This window comes from Oryctolagus cuniculus, chromosome 12, assembly GCF_964237555.1.
Source record: "Oryctolagus cuniculus chromosome 12, mOryCun1.1, whole genome shotgun sequence".
Lineage (NCBI taxonomy): Eukaryota > Metazoa > Chordata > Mammalia > Lagomorpha > Leporidae > Oryctolagus > Oryctolagus cuniculus.
This window is the reverse complement of record NC_091443.1, coordinates 71,992,535-72,010,243: the sequence shown is the minus strand read 5'-3', so window position 1 is coordinate 72,010,243 and position 17,709 is coordinate 71,992,535. Positions and strand designations below refer to the sequence as shown.

Genomic DNA, 17,709 nt, shown 5'->3' with positions numbered 1-17,709 from the left:
CAGCATAAACAGATTTGCTGTTCAGTTCCTTTATTACCTGCTCTTTATCCTTTTCACCCACTGCTTGTCAAATATTTAAATTTAAGGTTTTAGGTGCAAATAAGCAGATTCAGCCACAAGACCTAGAATTTCTTGCTCTAAATTTACTTTGTTAATGAAGTCACTGAAATATACCTTCAAACTGCATACTTAATCCAAGAACATTTTAATACAGTTATTCATAGATCGGTTCACTCACTATCTTATAGTGATTTAACACAAGCAAGACTTGGTAATTTAACATGCTTGCCCACCTGTGCTGTCCTTTCAGGGAACACAAGGTTTCTTGATCTTGAAGGATATTCTGATTTTGAGATTCGGATGCTAATGCCTTTAGAAAGAAAGGCTGCTGTGAGCACTACTATAAAAGGTGGTTACCTTGGATAGGTTCATTCCCAGTGCTGTGAGTGTCACCAAGCCAGCACAACAAACTAAGGCACTGGAGCTGGAGAGGCCAGAACTTGGCGGTATGTTTCCATCTACCAGGCAGTTCATTCCAGTCAGGTCACTGAGACCAAAGTGTTCCTAAGAACATAAGGAAAAACAGCAATAGTCATTTCAGTGTTGAATTTAAGGAGTAGTATAACCTTCAGAGAACAGAGGTTCACCAGTAGACTTCTTATAATATTTATAGAAACTAGGTGTACAATTCAATTTAATTGGGACTATACATAACATTTTTTTTTTTTTTTTTGACAGGCAGAGTGGACAGTGAGAGAGAGAGACAGAGAGAAAGGTCTTCCTTTGCCGTTGGTTCACCCTCCAGTGGCCGCCGCGGCCGGCGCGCTGCGGCCGGCGCACCGCGCTGATCCGATGGCAGGAGCCAGGAGCCAGGTGCTTTTCCTGGTCTCCCATGGGGTGCAGGGCCCAAGCACTTGGGCCATCCTCCACTGCACTCCTTGGCCACAGCAGAGAGCTGGCCTGGAAGAGGGGCAACAGGGACAGAATCCGGCGCCCCGACCGGGACTAGAACCCGGTGTGCCGGCGCCGCTAGGCGGAGGATTAGCCTAGTGAGCCGCGGCGCCGGCCTATACATAACATTTTATTTAATGGCTCTTGGCCAATGGGTAAGGCAACCTGAAAATCACTTTTTTACTTTGTTCACCAAAAAGCTACTGGTCCATTTCCTAAAATTGCTGTGAATATTCTTATATATTGAATTTGAGCAAATGCAAAAAAAAAAAAAAAAGACAATGAAAGTTCAACATGTCAAGTATAAGAAAAGAAAGACACAATTATCAGCAAAGTGGGTTAAAACTCCACATAGTACATCTCCAGCATTCTTGCATTATAAAAATTCTAACGCCTAGAGAAGTGCTGGCTTCTATGCACTGTCTCGCTTCAGAAAGTCCTCTGGAAAACAGAGTTTCAAGGTTTCTCAGTTCTATTTTACTTACAGAAAAACCTAGGCACCAAGAGATTAAGCGACTTTCCCAATATCACACATAGGGAGCTGGGAATAGGTCTCGGTTCTCAGATTCCCACTGCAGTTAGAAATCGGGGCCAGCATACTGTCACTGTGATTTAATGGAAGTCAGCTATATGAGGAAATCCAGATTTCTCCTCAAGTTTATAGATACAATTTGGCCATATGGTAGCTTTAAAGACAGCCAAATTAGAATTCAGCCACAAATGAGAATGGAGACTCTAAACAAGGCAGGGAAACTCTGTTTCTACAAATAGGGAAGTCCAAAGAAACAGTAAGACTCAGACTTAGACACAAAGCTCTAATATACTCACAGGACTAACTGGGACTATGACACTGGGTGATATCATATAGCCTTTGTGGTTTAGGATTAAAGATAAATTCAAGGCCACCTCCTCCTCAAGAAAAAGTACCCTCATCTTTGCAAGGCTCACGCAACTCAAGACCAAAGTATGAAATGCTATTATGTTACCTAATTATGCATTTCATCATACACATTATTCTAGGGAGAAATTTCAATACACTAGATAGAATAGCCAGAGTAACAACAAAACTCTGCAAATAAAAGATCATTTCTTTCCTTAATTTTTTTTGTCCTTTTCTCCTAGCTGGCAAAACTCATGTACCACAAAAGAAGAGATTCACTTGGATGTGCTTCTCTTTTTTATTTCAAGTCATTGAAAAATTTCCTTCCAGAAATACAAATTATAAACTGAAACACTGCTTCTGCCAGTGCCCTTTCATACAGAATGTTAGACAGCTTGCTTAAAAAAATAATCCTTGTAGGATACTATCTATTTAACTATAAACTGATCTACAGGGTGTCTTGAATGTGAGTCAGACTTACAAACTTATCACACAGTGTTTAAATTAAAATGTACAACAGATTCAAAAATGCAAATGGCTTATGCCAAGTTCTGTAATAGCTCTATCCCAAAAGGATACATGTTCAATTTTGTATAAACAGATTATTCTTTGGAACTTTCTAGTATTTTAATTTGAAGGTTTCTGAACAGGCAAACATTTATACTACTTTTCTGCTAGAAGTTCACTGTACAAACCTGCTCTTGCACATAAGTTGTCAAACCAAAGAGGAAGGTTTTTAACACAAAATGCTCAAAAACAACACAACGTGCATTATTTAGGCCATTTTACCCACACACTACAAACAGACTTGTTGTTGTATGGAAAACACAACTGCATTTGCCAGGCAAATGCTTCCAAATACTGTAATTCCCACTAATACTTCTGACAAGCCAGATGGTTTGAAGGTTTAGAACCTGCCAATAACTTTTCCCATAAGTTATTACCACAGGAGAAATAAAACACACACACACACAAAAGACAGTAATGAATGTGGTAACTCTAAGAAAAGATACCACATTTAGAGTTCAGGACTATGCATTTGATGCATCTCTGTAACAGATATGCCACTGAATCCTGGGCTACACACGAATAAGTTGTAAATATGACCACCGGGCAGTCAGGAACACAAGCTCTCTAAAACAAGAGTTAACATATCTGCTTTTGGTCTAAAAAGCAAAATCTACCTCTCATTGTTCTTTGCCTGTGATTCTCTCCAAGAGCCACTACCAATAACATAATTGTCTAAAATATTAAATTGTTATAAAAAGCAAATACCCATTTTCTTTTTTTAAAGATATTTATTTATTTATTTGACAGGTAGAGTTACAGACAGTGAAAGAGACAGAAAGGTCTTCCTTCCGTTGGTTCACTCCCCAAATGGCCGCTATAGCCAGGAGCTGCGCCGATCCAAAGTCAGGAGCCAGGTGCTTCTTCCTGGTCTCCCATGCGGGTGCAGGGGCCAAAGCACTTGGGCCATCCTCTACTGCTGTCCCAGGCCATAGTAGAGAGCTGGATCGGAAGAGGAGCAGCCGGGACTAGAACCGAAGCCATATGGGATGCCAGCACCGCAGGCGCAGGATTAACCAAGTGAGCCACGGCGCCAGCCCCCAAATACCCATTTTCTATTTTGTCCTTCATACTTTTTAAAAATTTATGAAAATGGAAGTATTTCCTTGTTCTTACACATGACATTAGATATTTTCAAGGGAATTATTCAATGTTTCTAGGAAAATACACTAGTGTATTTCACTGTATCTTTTTTAACCCCATCTGAGGTAAGCAGTAACAACACTACTTACCATTTATTGGATGCCTAACAACATCACACACTGTGTTATCCTCACAACAACCTCTGTTAAGAGAGCAGTAACATCTACTGATAAATCTGAGTCTTATGTGGCTAAGTTACACGCCTGAGTAGCATAGAGACTGAAATTCAGGACTGCCCAACTCTAAATTCTACTACAGTGTACTCCTTTATAGCTCAGGAACAAAATGTAAACAGTATTATGAGAAAGGATCTTCAAAAGATTCAAAAACCAGACAGAGGAGGTTCGTGTTTGGCACAGCAGTTAGGATGTCCATGTCCCACACTGAAGTGACTAGTTCAAGTCCCACCTCTGTTTCCAATCCAGCACACTGTTAAGGTGCACCCTGAGAGGAGGTGGTGAGGACCCAATTATTTGGGTCCTTGCCACCCATATAGGAGACCCAGATTGAGCTGATGGCTCTTGGCTTTGGCCTGGTCCAGCCCTAGAGGTTGCAGGTATTTGGGGAGTGAAAAAGAGCTCTCTCTATCATTATCTCTCTATCTTTCAAATAAATGAGGGGGAAAAAACCCAGTCATTTAAAAACAAGACAGACATTTGTCAGATATACCTGATTTATGAACAGCCAGCTATCTATGAAAGACCACTACCACCTGCTATGAGCAATACCCAGAAACATTCATATTCCCCCATCCTGTGAAAAATAAATTAGCAAAATAGAAATGTACATTAGTACTGAAAGGAAACAAAAATTGATACAGCAAATTTTAAAATGTGACATAGTACACACCACAATTTCATTTGCTAGTAGGTGCTTTACAAACCAATTTACCTGAATTCCTTTAAATCCACATAGGAAATAGTTGTGCCACAGAGGCTTGGTTTTGTCGATCTGAATGTTATTAGAACTAGTACTGAAGTCCCTGCAAAAACAAAAGACAACATGGATTTAAATCTGGAGGCCTTGAACTGTAAAAAAAAAAATCAATGGCTATCTGCTGCCATCTTGTGTCAAAACAGCGATACTGACATTTCCTTGAGCATTGAATTTACGTACTTCACAGTCTACCCTGAAACAACGAAGACATCCAGCTGCTGCTAAAAGTAAAAAGGGGAAGCTGTAGAGGCCTTAATGACTAAACTACCTCCAAACAACCCTTTTTACTTCCTGAAACAGAGACGACAAATGTATTATCGCATAACCTACAACCGTTTTCTCTTTCACGTTGGACCTCAGTTTGCAGGTGTAAACCACAGGAATGCTTTATCCTCTGGGCCTGCCGTTTGGCAGACCCCCAGCTGAAACAGACCCAAAGTGATAGTCCCCCCCTCTCCTACCACCTATCCAATTTTGCCATCTGTACAATTTAAGAAAAAGAACGAACACACAAAATACATGATTCTAGTAGAGTATCACACATTGAACAAACTAAGAATCTATGCTGAAAAAAGAAACACAAAAATGTAACAAAAGCGAAACTATGTGCCTGGTACAAAGTGGGGACCTGATATGCTGACTATGTATGTTTGCAGATGAATAGACCTGAAGGTATAAAACCCAAAGCATTTATAGGCGTTACCTCCTGAAAAAGGTATGTGTGTTTTTAATCACATACACTTGTAGTTCTTGAAAATTTTTTGGCAATGAGCGTGTGTTACTTTTTTAAAGATTTTTTTTTATTTATCTATTTAAGAGGTAGAGTTACAGACAATGAGAGGGAGAGACAGAGAGATCGATCTTCCAGACCCCGGTTTACTCCTCAAATGGCCTCAATGGCCGGAGCTGAGTCGATCCAAAGCCAGAAGCCAGGAGCCAGGAGCTTCCTCTGGATCTCCCATGCGGGTGCAGGGGCCCAAGTGCTTGGGCCATCTTACACTGCTTTCTCAGGCCATCGCAGAGAGCTGGATCTGAAGTGGAGCAGCTGGGACTAGAACCAGCACCCACATGGGATGCCAGTGCCACAGGCAGAGGATTAACCTACGGTGTCACAGCACCAGTACCATGTGTTACCTTTATATGCCTTTTTAGCAATTACAAAGGAAGAAATGAAGTAAAATTCCATGCATCTAAACTGATATAAATTAATAAATGCATAAATAGTTAAGTGAAGAATAAACTCTTCCTTACAGTAAAATGCCAAAAGGGAACTTCAAAAAGTTCAGGAAAATTGCACTAAAAGATAATGCACACTTCCCACATACCCTCTGAAGTACACTTTAAAAAACTGATTTATTTATTTGAGAGGGAGAGTTACAGACAGACAGAGGAAGAGACAGCGAGAGAGGTCTTCCAACTACTGGTTCACTCCCCAAATGGCCACAACAGCCAGAAGAAGCAAGCCAGGAGCCAGGAACTTCTTCCAGGTCTCCCTCGTGGGTGTAAGGGCCCAAGCACTTGGGCCATCTTCCACTGCTTTCCCAGGACATTAGCAGGGAGCTGAATCAGAAGTGGAACTCAAACCAGTGCTCATATGCAATGCCAGTGCCAGAGGTAGAAGCTTAACCTACTATGCCACAGCGCCAGCCCCTGGAGTACCTGATAGATGTAGAAGAAATGGTGGTGGAGGCAGGCGTTGTGTCACATTGAGTTAAGCCACAAAGTCACAGCTTGAGATGCCTGTAATCCCATACCTGAGTGCCTGGGATGGGGTCCTGCCTCGATTTCCAACCCAACTTCCTGCTAATGCACTCAGGAGACAGCAGATGAAGGTCTAAGTACTTTGGTTCCTGCCATCCCTTTGGCAGGAGTTCCTGGCTCCTGGCTTCAGCCTAGCCCAGCACTGGTCACTGTAGACATTTGGGGAATGGAACACCAAATGAAAGAGCCCTCCCCTTTCCTTTTCTCTCTCTCTCTTTCTCTCTCTGTTACTCTGTCTTTCAAATAAATAAATTGTTAAAAAAGAAAAATCACTACATGGTAAACTCCATTATAATTCTTTCAGGAAAGAATCATCAATGGATGCTAAAATTGGAGAGTAAAATTTTGGTGAGAAACAAGATATTTTCATAGACTACAAGTATTTCCCCATGAGATAGTTATTAATTGTAACATTTTTAATACTAACTTTATGTTGGAAGATTCTGTCAGATATCACCTTAACCAAATGATCAAAATTAACATCACCTGTAAAAGGATATCATACGCCTCCTTATGTGATGTACAGAAGATGAACATGTGTGGAGCCTTTCAGTTATTTTCAAGACATCCTTGTGCTTTATTGGTGAATAAGTTATGGTATTTCCATGCCATGAATGCCACCCAAAAAGTGAACAATTCTGAGAGGAACGCTCATACTTCCTAGGAGTCCTGGTGTAATCATACCCCTTGCCTACAGCAGAGGCTACCTACCTTGAAAATGTATCTTTACTTCCCTAACTCTTATATGGTATACTCTATTGCTCCTAGGCTACAAACCCATACTATTTGATACTATAGGCAACTTTTTTAAAAAAAGATTTTTATGTGAAAGGCAGAGTTACAGAGAGAGAGAAGGAGAGATAGAGACAAAGAGAGATCTTCCATCTGCTGGTTTACTCTCCAAATGGCCACAATGGCCAGGGCACAGCCAGGCCAAACCAGGAGCCAGGAGCTTCCACTGGGTCTCCCCTGTGGATGGCAGGGGTCCATGAACTTGGGCCATCATCCACTGATCGGAAATGGAACATCCAGGACTTGAACAGGTGCACATACAGGATGCCAGTGTTGCAGGCAGTGGTTTAAACCACTGCGCCACAGTGCCAGCCCCAACTGTAGGCAATTTCAGCACAGTGGTACATATCTGTATATATAAACATATCTAAACAGAAAAGATACACATCAAATATGATCTTAACATTTTTTAAATAGCACATTTGTACAGGGCACTTGATATGAATGGGGTTTGTAGGACGAGCAGTTGCTCTGAGAAGCCAGTGATTAACTGGTGAGGGAATGTGAAGGCCTGACATTACTGTCTACCACTGTGGGCTTTATAAACACTGTGCATTTAGATTATGCTCAACTTATTTTTTAATTGTCTCTTCAATAATCAAATGAGCTTAGCTTAGCTTACTGTAACTATTTTACTTTTAATGTCTTTAATTTTCTAAGAATTTCTTGTTGTTTTTGTGATAATACTTAGCTTGAAACACAAACCCATGATAGGCAATAGGCATTTTTCAGCTCCATTATAACTTCATGGGACCACCATCAGGCAGGCAATCCATCACTGACTGAAATTTGATTATATGGCATGGGTCACTATACATTATCAACAGATAGGGCTTATCTCAGGGATTCAAACATGGTTCAACATTAGAAAACCCAGCAAAGTAATTCATCATATTATAAAAAAACTGATCTTCAAGACTGAATGGACATTTAATAAAACTGAAAACCCATTATTGAATGTTTTAAATCCTGGTAAACTAGAAATCTAAAAAGAAAAAAAAACTTAACTTGATAAAGTGTCTGTACTAGAAACTTGAATCTGTTATGCACCAGACTCTCTTCCTCACGCTGAGGCTAGGGCATTGAAGAAAAGGGACAACAGTACCTCCAGTCATAGAGCTTACAATCTGTTGAGGGATACAGGTAAGCAAAGAGGTAATAATACAAAATATAGTAAGATGTTGTGACAAAGGACTTACCATGTGCCGCACAAACACAGGACAGATACTAGGCCTGACTGCTCAGTTACTTCAGTAGACTATTTTAAATACCTCTGCGCAAGATCAGAATTATTGTCACCTTTGTATCACCTGGTATTAAAGACAATGCCTAGCACATGGTAAGTGTTTGGTAAATGCTTCTGAATGAAGGAATAAATGAACAAAATGAACAAACACTAAATACTGGCCTTAGATTCTTTTAAATATCAGATACAAAATTTCAATAAATTATATGAATGATTATATATGTGGTTATTTCCTAAAGAGTTCTTTCAGGCACAAATAGTCCACTACATACACACACACACACACACACACACACACACCAGCAATCATAAATACTCACGGATATAAGGGGTTTGTGTTGCCCAGTTGGAGAGTGTTTGTTTTCACAGGTTCCACAGCTATTAACATATCTTGTTCTACAGCCATTGGAAGTACAGAATATCCACAGTAATCTATATGCTCTCCTAGAAAAAAGAGAAACCATGTTTATCACTGCTACCACATGAAACAAAAGAATTCAAGTAGGTTGACATATACAAAAAAAAAAAAAAACAACAAACAAACAAAAAAAACCTGACCACAAGCCAGGTTTAACAACAAAATAAAAATATTATAGGTGAAGTTATTCCATTTTCTTCCCCTCTCCCACCCTCTGCCAGGATATCTGAGCCGGGAACTTCTGCTAGCCATAAGTATATCAATCAAAAGTTTCTGTTAATTTGTGGATATCTTTAAATCTTAAAGTTTTATTTTTCCAATTTCTAATTCATGATGATTTTCAAATATTTATGTTATGTGGAAAACTGTATGAGCATAAAGCAAGTATTTCCTTTTTCAGTTTCTCTTTTGTATTACCTTTTTGAAAATGAACAGAGGAGGGGAATATTATATTCTTAGACTTGTATCTACAAATCATATTGAGTCTATTAAAAATTAATTAAAATGAGCCGGCGCCGTGGCTCACTAGGCTAATCCTCCGCCTTGCGGCACCGGCACACCGGGTTCTAGTCCCGGTTGGGGCGCCGGATTCTGTCCTGGTTGCCCCTCTTCCAGGCCAGCTCTCTGCTGTGGCCAGGGAGTGCAGTGGAGGATGGCCCAAGTGCTTGGGCCCTGCACCCCATGGGAGACCAGGAGAAGTACCTGGCTCCTGCCATCGGATCAGCGTGCTGCACCGGCCGCAGCGCGCCGGCCACGGCAGCCCTTGGAGGGTGAACCAACGGCAAAGGAAGACCTTTCTCTCTCTCTCTCTCTCTCTCTCTCTCTCACTTTCCACTCTGCCTGTCAAAAAAAAATTAATGAAAAATGAAAAAAAATTTAATTTTTTAAAGAAAATGAACAATCAAAGCCTTTAGCTCATTCTCCCTTATATTCACATTATTTGAGTTTCACTCTTCCTACAGCTTCCTATTGGTTTTAGTAAGCCAATGAGCTTACTAAAGGTAAAGACTTTGCTTAGCTTTATTACCTTACAAAATGTCTAGCAAATTAGATTGGCACTTGTAAACTGTGTTAAATGTGTTAGACTAGGAAAAAGAAAAAAAAAAGCCAGAAAAAGAATATGCAACCTGAACTTTTATATATAAGCAAATAGCCTCTTTTGCTTTTCATGCTAACTGCTCCATGACTCATCAGCAGGGATTTTTTTTCTATTATGTTATAATGTCTTCTCCAAGTTACCATTAAATTCAAGGCTGTTATTCATAAGATTTAAACAGAAAATAACAAATTCAAGAAAGACAGCCTAGCCAAACCCTGAAACATATTTTTATATCTAATTGTTACTATTGCAGATATCAGTCAACTAAGAAATAGAAAATTAACAGAAGACAATTCAACTGCATAATTATATTTTAAATAAACATTATTCTACAGATTACAGGCAACAAGTTTTTGTTTCCATATTGATTTGTTGTTTTATGGATTAAAAATAACAGATACAGCAGTTTTCAAAGTTATCTTTTACACCAACTACCTTCAAAAAGACAATAATGGGACATGTGCCCTAGTAGTCAAGACTCTGCTTAAGATGCCCACAACCCATATTAGAATACCTGCATTTGATACCTAGCTCCAGCTCCAGATTCCACCTTCCTGCTAATGTATACCCTGGAAGGCAGTGATGGTGGCTCAAGTAATTGGGTCCCTCTACCCATGTGGGAAACCTGGATTGAGTTAGGCTCCTGGTCTCTGCCTGGCCCAGTCCCCTACCATTTGGGCATTTGAGGAGTGAACCAGCAATGGGAGCTCACTGTTGTGCTCTCGTTCTCCCTCTCTCTCTCTCAAATAAGCAAATAATTCAAAAAGACAATGACATGAAACAAGTAAATGTATTCAAATAAGCTGAACTCCAGGGAAACATTCAGATTCTGTTAGGGAGGCTGCAGCACAGATGGCAGCCTTCTGAGAATGAATAATTTCTCCCATAGTCAAAACTGGTGAAAACAAAACAAAACAAAAACAAAAACACCACCCTGGGTGAGGAATAGGGAGGAAGTAGGAATTTCCCAAGAAAAGAAAACAAAAGGCAAGAAAAGATAATAAAATATAATAATCCTTTTAACAGAGATTAAAATTCATTTTCCCATGAACTAACTATATTGAAAACACGTAGAGACCACTCCCTTTTAAAATTAGAAAATAGTCAAGTAACTTACTAGAAGAATTATTCATCATGAAAACCCTTTGGAATCACTGCCCCCAAAACCAAGCGCACCCTGGCTCTGCCTGAGGATGGTGCTTCTCTGCTAAACAGGGGCACTGTTGATGTCCTCCTCCCACTTCTCACCTCCAGGCCTCCTTCTGCACTTCTCTTCTCCTGAGGTTCCTGTCTCCTCTCCTTCTGATCACTTTCATCTGACTTTCTTAGATACCTTGCTCCTCATGGAAGACCTCAGCACCCAACTATAAACCCTCTCCACCTAAACTCCACAAGTATCTGGATAACATTCAGGTAAAACTGACCTTATCCAAGGCCCTAGCTTCCCAAACCCTGACCTACAAGGAGCCTGACCTTCTTTCTGTTTCCAGCATCCATTTCCATGGCCTTGATAAATCCAGCAATGACCACAGATCTTCTTTTTTAATATTTATTTTATTTATTTGAAAGACAGTCAGGTCAGGACTCCCATCCACTAGTCCACTTCCCAAATGCCCATAACAGCCAGCTTCTTGTTAATGTAGACCACAATGACTGAAGTAATTTGCTTCCTGCTATCCATTGTGTGAGATCTGGATTCAGTTTCTGGCTCTAGGCTTTGGCCTGTCCCAGTTCCAGATGTTGTAGCTGTTTGGGGTGTGAAACAGCAGATGGGAGAGCTCTCAGACTCTGTTCATCTGTCTCTCTAATAAAAAGAAGAGTGGAAATTTTAAAAATTGGGGTTTTTTTGATCCTCCTTTTGTCTTCTGAACTTTTCTCAGCTCCCCCATCCCATTTTTTTCTTGATAAAATTTTTTTCTTATCCTGCAGGTCATCATTCATAACTTACCCAAGTCCCTTCAAGTCAGGATTAAGCACCCTTCCTATAAACTTCTATCATACCCTTTTTCTCTACAAAGAAAATATAATAATTTTAAAATATAATAATAAGAAAATAAATTTTTAAAATATTTAGTTGCAGATGCCTTTGCTGAAATGAAATCTTATACGGACATGAAATAAGAAAGAAGATAAATAATATGCTCCTTTTACTGAGCCCATGGCATGACAGGTACTCTACTCCTAATAGTGGTCGTTGAGCAAACTGCAAGGAATCTTCTGGGCTTTGCAGAACCCAATACAGAAGCACACTATCAGAGTGTTAAGAATTCCATCATGATTGTCATTTGACTAACTTTTGTGAGGGGAAGGACTATGCCTTTTTAGTCTCACATGGCTAGCCACACCTGCCATATAGAAGATAAGATATACAACAATTCTACTAAAAAGAAGAATGGATAAAAGACTCGCTTTGGGTAAAATCTTAACTTCTATGTAGCACTTGAAACATGCCTATTCTTAACGTGGTGTTCTCCTCAGCTTCCAAGATACCATTGTGGTGGTCAAGTTCAAGCACCACCTTGATGAGTAAAAGGAGAACTGGATGGCATTATTTCTAGGTGTGTCTGTGAGGATGTTTCTAGAGATTGACATGTGAGTCAGTGGGCTTAGAGAATGCCTTCCCTCAGTGTGGGGAGGCACCATCTAATTGGCTGTGGGGCACAGATAGAACAAAGAGGCAGAGGAAAGGCCCATTTGTACTCTCTCCTGGAGCTGGGACAACCTTCTTTCCCTGCCCTTGGACAGCAGAATTCCAGATTCTCCAGCCTTTAGACTCTGGGATTTGCACCAATAATCCCCAAATGAATAAGCCTTTGGCCTTAGACTGGGTTACACATCAGCTTCTCTGGTTCTGAAGCCTTCAAATTGGATTGAGCCAAACTATTGTCTTTTCCTGGTTCTGCAGAGTTTGTAGATAGCATATAGTGGGACTTCTTGCCTCCAAAATTTTATGAGCCAGTTCCCCTAATAAATCCTCTCTCATATATCTCTATCTTTATACATCTGTCCATATATCCCATTGATTCTGTTTCCCTGCCATCCTGGTTTTCTTCCTTCTGGCTTGGCCTTTCATCCTCATTCTCTCTGTGGGGCTTATTTCCTGCTCTTCTGTTAAGTTACTCTTCTTAAGGCTCCTTTCCTCAGAACTTTGCATTTTTCATCTATACATTTTCCCTTAGCAATTTAACCTATCCTAAGAGCTTCAGTGATCAGGTATATACCATTTACCCAAATCTGTATCTTCAGCCCCACATTTCTTTCAACAAGCTTCAGAATACATATGCAAAGGCTGCTTTTAGATAGCCAAAGGCACTTCAAATTTACATTTAAGACTCTTAATATTCTTCTCCAAACCTACTCCTCTCCTGGGAGTTCCTGTCTTAGCAGACAGTGCCACTATCTACTCAGTTGCTCAACCATGGAATTTATCACTCAGTCCTCGTCTCATATACAAAACAACAACCAAAAAACAAAAAGTAATATATAATTGATTCTTCTACATAGCAATGTTTATTGAGCCCATCAATTTCTTTCTATCTCCACTCCCCGCCCTCCCCACTCTCAATCCTCACATCACAATCCAGCCATATTTAATGACTTACACTCTCAAAGTTATGCCAAACTCTGAATTGGCTCCAGTTATTGCACTCCTGTCCCCTCTAAGTAGAATGCCTTTCTCCTTACCCCATACCCTTTCCTTCATCCAAAAAATTCTCATTAAGAGTTTTAACTTTCCAGTCTCATCTTCCTGGGGAAGACTTCACTACCCCCTTCATTATTTGAGCCAGTTTTCCATTGTTCCTGCCTCTGTATGAAGCACAGCCCACTATATCTTCCTCAGGCACAGAGATTTAGGTGGAATAATTCCAACTAGAAGGGGAAACTGGGCAGACAGACACCTTCACTGATGGACAGTTCAATGAAAGAAAGAAATCTGTAAGATAACCAATAACTAATCAACAGTCTGTTATTAGACTCCATCTAAATATGAATAAAGTTTGCTTGTGAATCTAAATTAAGAATTGTGAAGTAGATAAGTCTGATATCAACTGAAACTAAAAGGATGCACAGAGATGTAGGTATAGGTCCAATAAGAGTCACAAACAGAAGGCCCAATTTACAAGGCAGTAAAAAATAAGAGAGTAAGCATCCAGAATAAAGAGTAATAGAGAAAATAAAGAGTAACATTTGGTAGAATAATGAATATCTAGAAAAAGTATGAAGATAAGCAAAGGAAGAGTATGCAGTTAACTACCTTATGGGACAGAACTACAGCAAAGATCTACAATTTATTTGCTGCTTAATTTTTTAGCACTGCCTCTAGTTTAGTTTAAGTTTCCATGAGGCCCAGCTGTATTTTGGCTCCTGTCCTTATAAGGCCCTGTCTCTCCCTTATTACTACACATACAAAAACATATATATGTTTGTACATGAACTGGTCAAATTAGTTCCTTTGTTCTAGTTGGGCTCTTTTGGTTGTGAAGAAAAATTAAAAATTTACATGAGGATGATTCCTATATGTTTGATTTCCTACAGTATCTTTCAAATAGAACATAAAACCCTAATTGTACAGTTTAGTGAAGCAATTCTACCAAAGACTAAATGGTGTATTTATTACACAAAGGGGTCTAGTGATCTAGATTAATGCAAAAATGAACTCTACAGTATACCACCTAACAGAATGTAACCTTCACTTTCCATAATAGAGTCATCTGAACAGGTCTCAAAAAATAGGCAGATGGCTGGCACCGTGGCTCACTTGGTTAATCCTCCGACTGTGGCACCAGCATCCCATATGGGCGCCGGGTTCTAGTCCCAGTTGTTCCTCTTCCAGTCTAGCTCTCTGCTGTGGCCCGGGAAGGCAGTGGAGGATGGCCCAAGTGCTTGGGGCCCTGCACCCGCATGGGAGACCAGGAGGAAGCACCTGGCTCCTGGCTTCAGATTGGTGCAGCACACCGGCCGTGGCAACCACTTGGGGAGTGAACCAATAGAAGGAAGACCTTTCTCTCTGTCTCTCTCTCACTTTCTAACTCTGCCTGTCAAAAAAAAAAAAAAAAAAAAGAACAAAAAATAGGCAGAAATTGGTCATGTGGACTAGGATATAGGCTAAAGGTTTCAGGTGGAGGAAAGAACATGAGGAAAAGCAAAAATGGAATAGTAGGAAAAAATATGATTCAACTCAACCCTCCAACATTAAATAGATGTATTCTACATAAGTGAACCCAGAAATGAGATAAATATTCTTCAAAGATTTAAGGGTCAGCTGGCAGCCACCTGTTCTTTATGCTCTAGATCTACACAGGAACTCCCCACCTAGTCATCTCCCTAGGACCTTATGCCTTAGGGAGACTCAAGGAACAACCAGAGGAAGCTTCTGTTCCTGCTCTTCTGGCAGCCAAAACAAACATCCAGACCATGCAGCACAGGATATGGACTGTTCTGGAGTGATGGAAATGTTCTATATCAGTGCTGTCCAATACAGTAACCACTAGCCAAATGTGGCTACTGAGATTGAAATGTGGCTGGTCAATTTTAAATTTTGTTTCAGTTTAATTTACTAAGTCACATGTGGCTACTGGCAACAGCAACAGAAAATATATATGATCTTATCCTCAAAGTAGGAATTTTCCATTGCTTCTTCAAAGAATGGCCAATATCTTCAGTAATATATCCTCATTGGCCTTTTTTTTTTTTTTTTTTTGGACAGGCAGAGTGGACAGTGAGAGAGAGAGAGACAGAGAGAAAGGTCTTCCTTTGCTGTTGGTTCACCCTCTAATGGCCGCCATGGCTGGCGAGCTGCAGCCAGCACACTGCACTGATCCGAAGGCAGGAGCCAGTTGCTTCTCCTGGTTTCCCATGGGGTGCAGGCCCAGGCACTTGGGCCATCCTCCACTGCACTCCCGGGCCACAGCAGAGAGCTGGCCTGGAAGAGGGGCAACCAGGACAGAATCCGGCGCCCCGACCGGGACTAGAACCCGGTGTGCCAGCGCACAGGCGGAGGATTAGCCTATTGAGCCGTGGCACCAGCCCCTCATTGGCCTTAATAATGGGTCTCATTATAAATAACACAGGCACAACTTGGTAAAAACAACTCTGCGTGTAAAGTACATATATTTCTGAAATCCACTTAGATCCAGAATAAATTTAGAAGAAAAACAGGATCTAAATGTCCTCTAAGTAACATTCAACTCAAGAAGGCCTATAACAAAAATTCCAATGCTAAGAATCTTGCTGATCAGAAATATAAATATTTGTAAATGCAAACATTGTTCCTAGCTCCTAAGTTGGCCACCTCCTAATAAACTAAATTAGAAAACATTCATTATTTATTTGTTTGTTTGTAAGGCAAAGAAAGAAAGAGAGAAATCTTCCATCTGCTCATTCACTCCTCACTAGCCAGGGCTGGGCCAGGCTGAAGCCATGAGCTAGGACACCATCAAGGTCTCCTACCTGGGTGGCAGGAGTCCAAGTCCTCGAGCCGTTATGTGCTGTTTCTTAGGCGCATTACCAGGAAGCAACATTAGAAGTGGAATAGCTGAGTGGTACTCAAACCAGCATTCCAATATGGGATGGGGATGTCCCACCATGTCACAGTGCTGGCTCCTAATAAACTTTCTCTCCATTAAGACCATGGCATCACTATCTGGATTTCCAATGCACGTGGGCAATGAAGCTCTTATTGGCTCAGTGACAGTAATACATAATGACAACTGAATATGCTGTTCTTACCCAATGTTTCTTTTTAATCAATCTACTGGCTATAATATTGAAAAATTTGAAAGGTTTATGTATATTTAAAGAAAACTGTTCCTTAAATTTCAATTTAGCTATTGTGAAGTCATTAAAACAATCATTATGAATACTGGAAATGGAAAAATATTTATGATCAGTTAAATGAAAAACAGAATAATGTTACATAACTACAACTATATCAATTTTATTTATATATGAAGATGGACAAAAAATTATAGGCAAAAATGTTAAAAGGCTATGCTATTTATTTCTAAAAGAAAGTAAAACTCAAAATACTTCACAGAAGAAACAAAGACAAAGCCACCTAGAAATCTGAAAAATGTGGGCCACACTTATAAAGCAAGGAATCTAAGCATTCCAAATGTTCCTCTGACTCATGATTCAGTATAAACACAGTAAAATTATTACCACAGTTTAAAATTTTAATCTGAGGCATAGCAAGATATATTCATCCTCCATTAAAAAATATTAACATCTAGATTTCAACAAACTTACAGATTTAAAAAACAAATGGACAAAATTAGTGTTAGTAATTTGGATTGAGAAAAACAAAAATAAAGTGTGTTCCTTATGCAAAATTATATCTTACTATTAGTGGATGTATGTAAAATATTCTATTTTAGAAAAATTAAGAAAGAAATACATTAACAAAAATTTGGGTCTTACCAAAGGAAGAGGAAAATGTTTAAAAAGAAACTTTTGAAATACCTATTATATTGACTCTTCCTGGGGCTCGAACATAAAATTTGGGAGAGGATCCAAACTTGGAATTAAACATCTCCTTCAGCTTCAGCAATCTGAAAACAAGAGTAGACTATTTCATAATACCATATAATACCATATAACAGAAAATCCAGAAGACACACACACACTCACATTTCATGTAACCCTCAACATTAATTACTGCAAAAAAAAAAAGGCAAAATCTTTAGTGATATACCTCTGGAAAACCCCAGGACAATAATATCATAACCTCCTAAATGACATAAGGTAATGTTAAGGCTGATGTAACCAGCAAGGGGGAAAAAAATCCTGCATTTATGAAGAATGTAACTTTCTGCATAATGTTTAAGTAATATTCAAGGCAGAATCTCTTTATACTAAAGAAGTAGCACAGGATATGGTGTATTTGTTTCCTAAAGATGCCATAACAAAATACCACA

At 39.7% G+C, this 17,709-nt stretch overlaps 1 protein-coding gene across 7 annotated transcripts in view; it reads right to left on the bottom strand.

Annotated features, from left to right (window-relative positions):
* GALK2 (galactokinase 2) overlaps nucleotides 1-17,709 on the bottom strand; it is a 157,500-nt gene that overhangs the window by 116,148 nt on the left and 23,643 nt on the right. For 5 of the 7 annotated variants that reach the window (XM_008269030.4, XM_008269035.4, XM_002717732.5 and 2 more), the window contains 4 exons: nucleotides 17,255-17,343; nucleotides 8,597-8,720; nucleotides 4,433-4,523; nucleotides 418-564 (listed from right to left, as the gene is read on the bottom strand). In XM_008269030.4, the coding sequence (XP_008267252.1) occupies nucleotides 418-564; nucleotides 4,433-4,523; nucleotides 8,597-8,720; nucleotides 17,255-17,343 (451 nt within the window). The remainder of the gene's footprint in view (nucleotides 1-417; nucleotides 565-4,432; nucleotides 4,524-8,596; nucleotides 8,721-17,254; nucleotides 17,344-17,709) is intronic. The other 2 variants (XM_051822383.2, XM_051822384.2) reach the window with 1 other exon arrangement.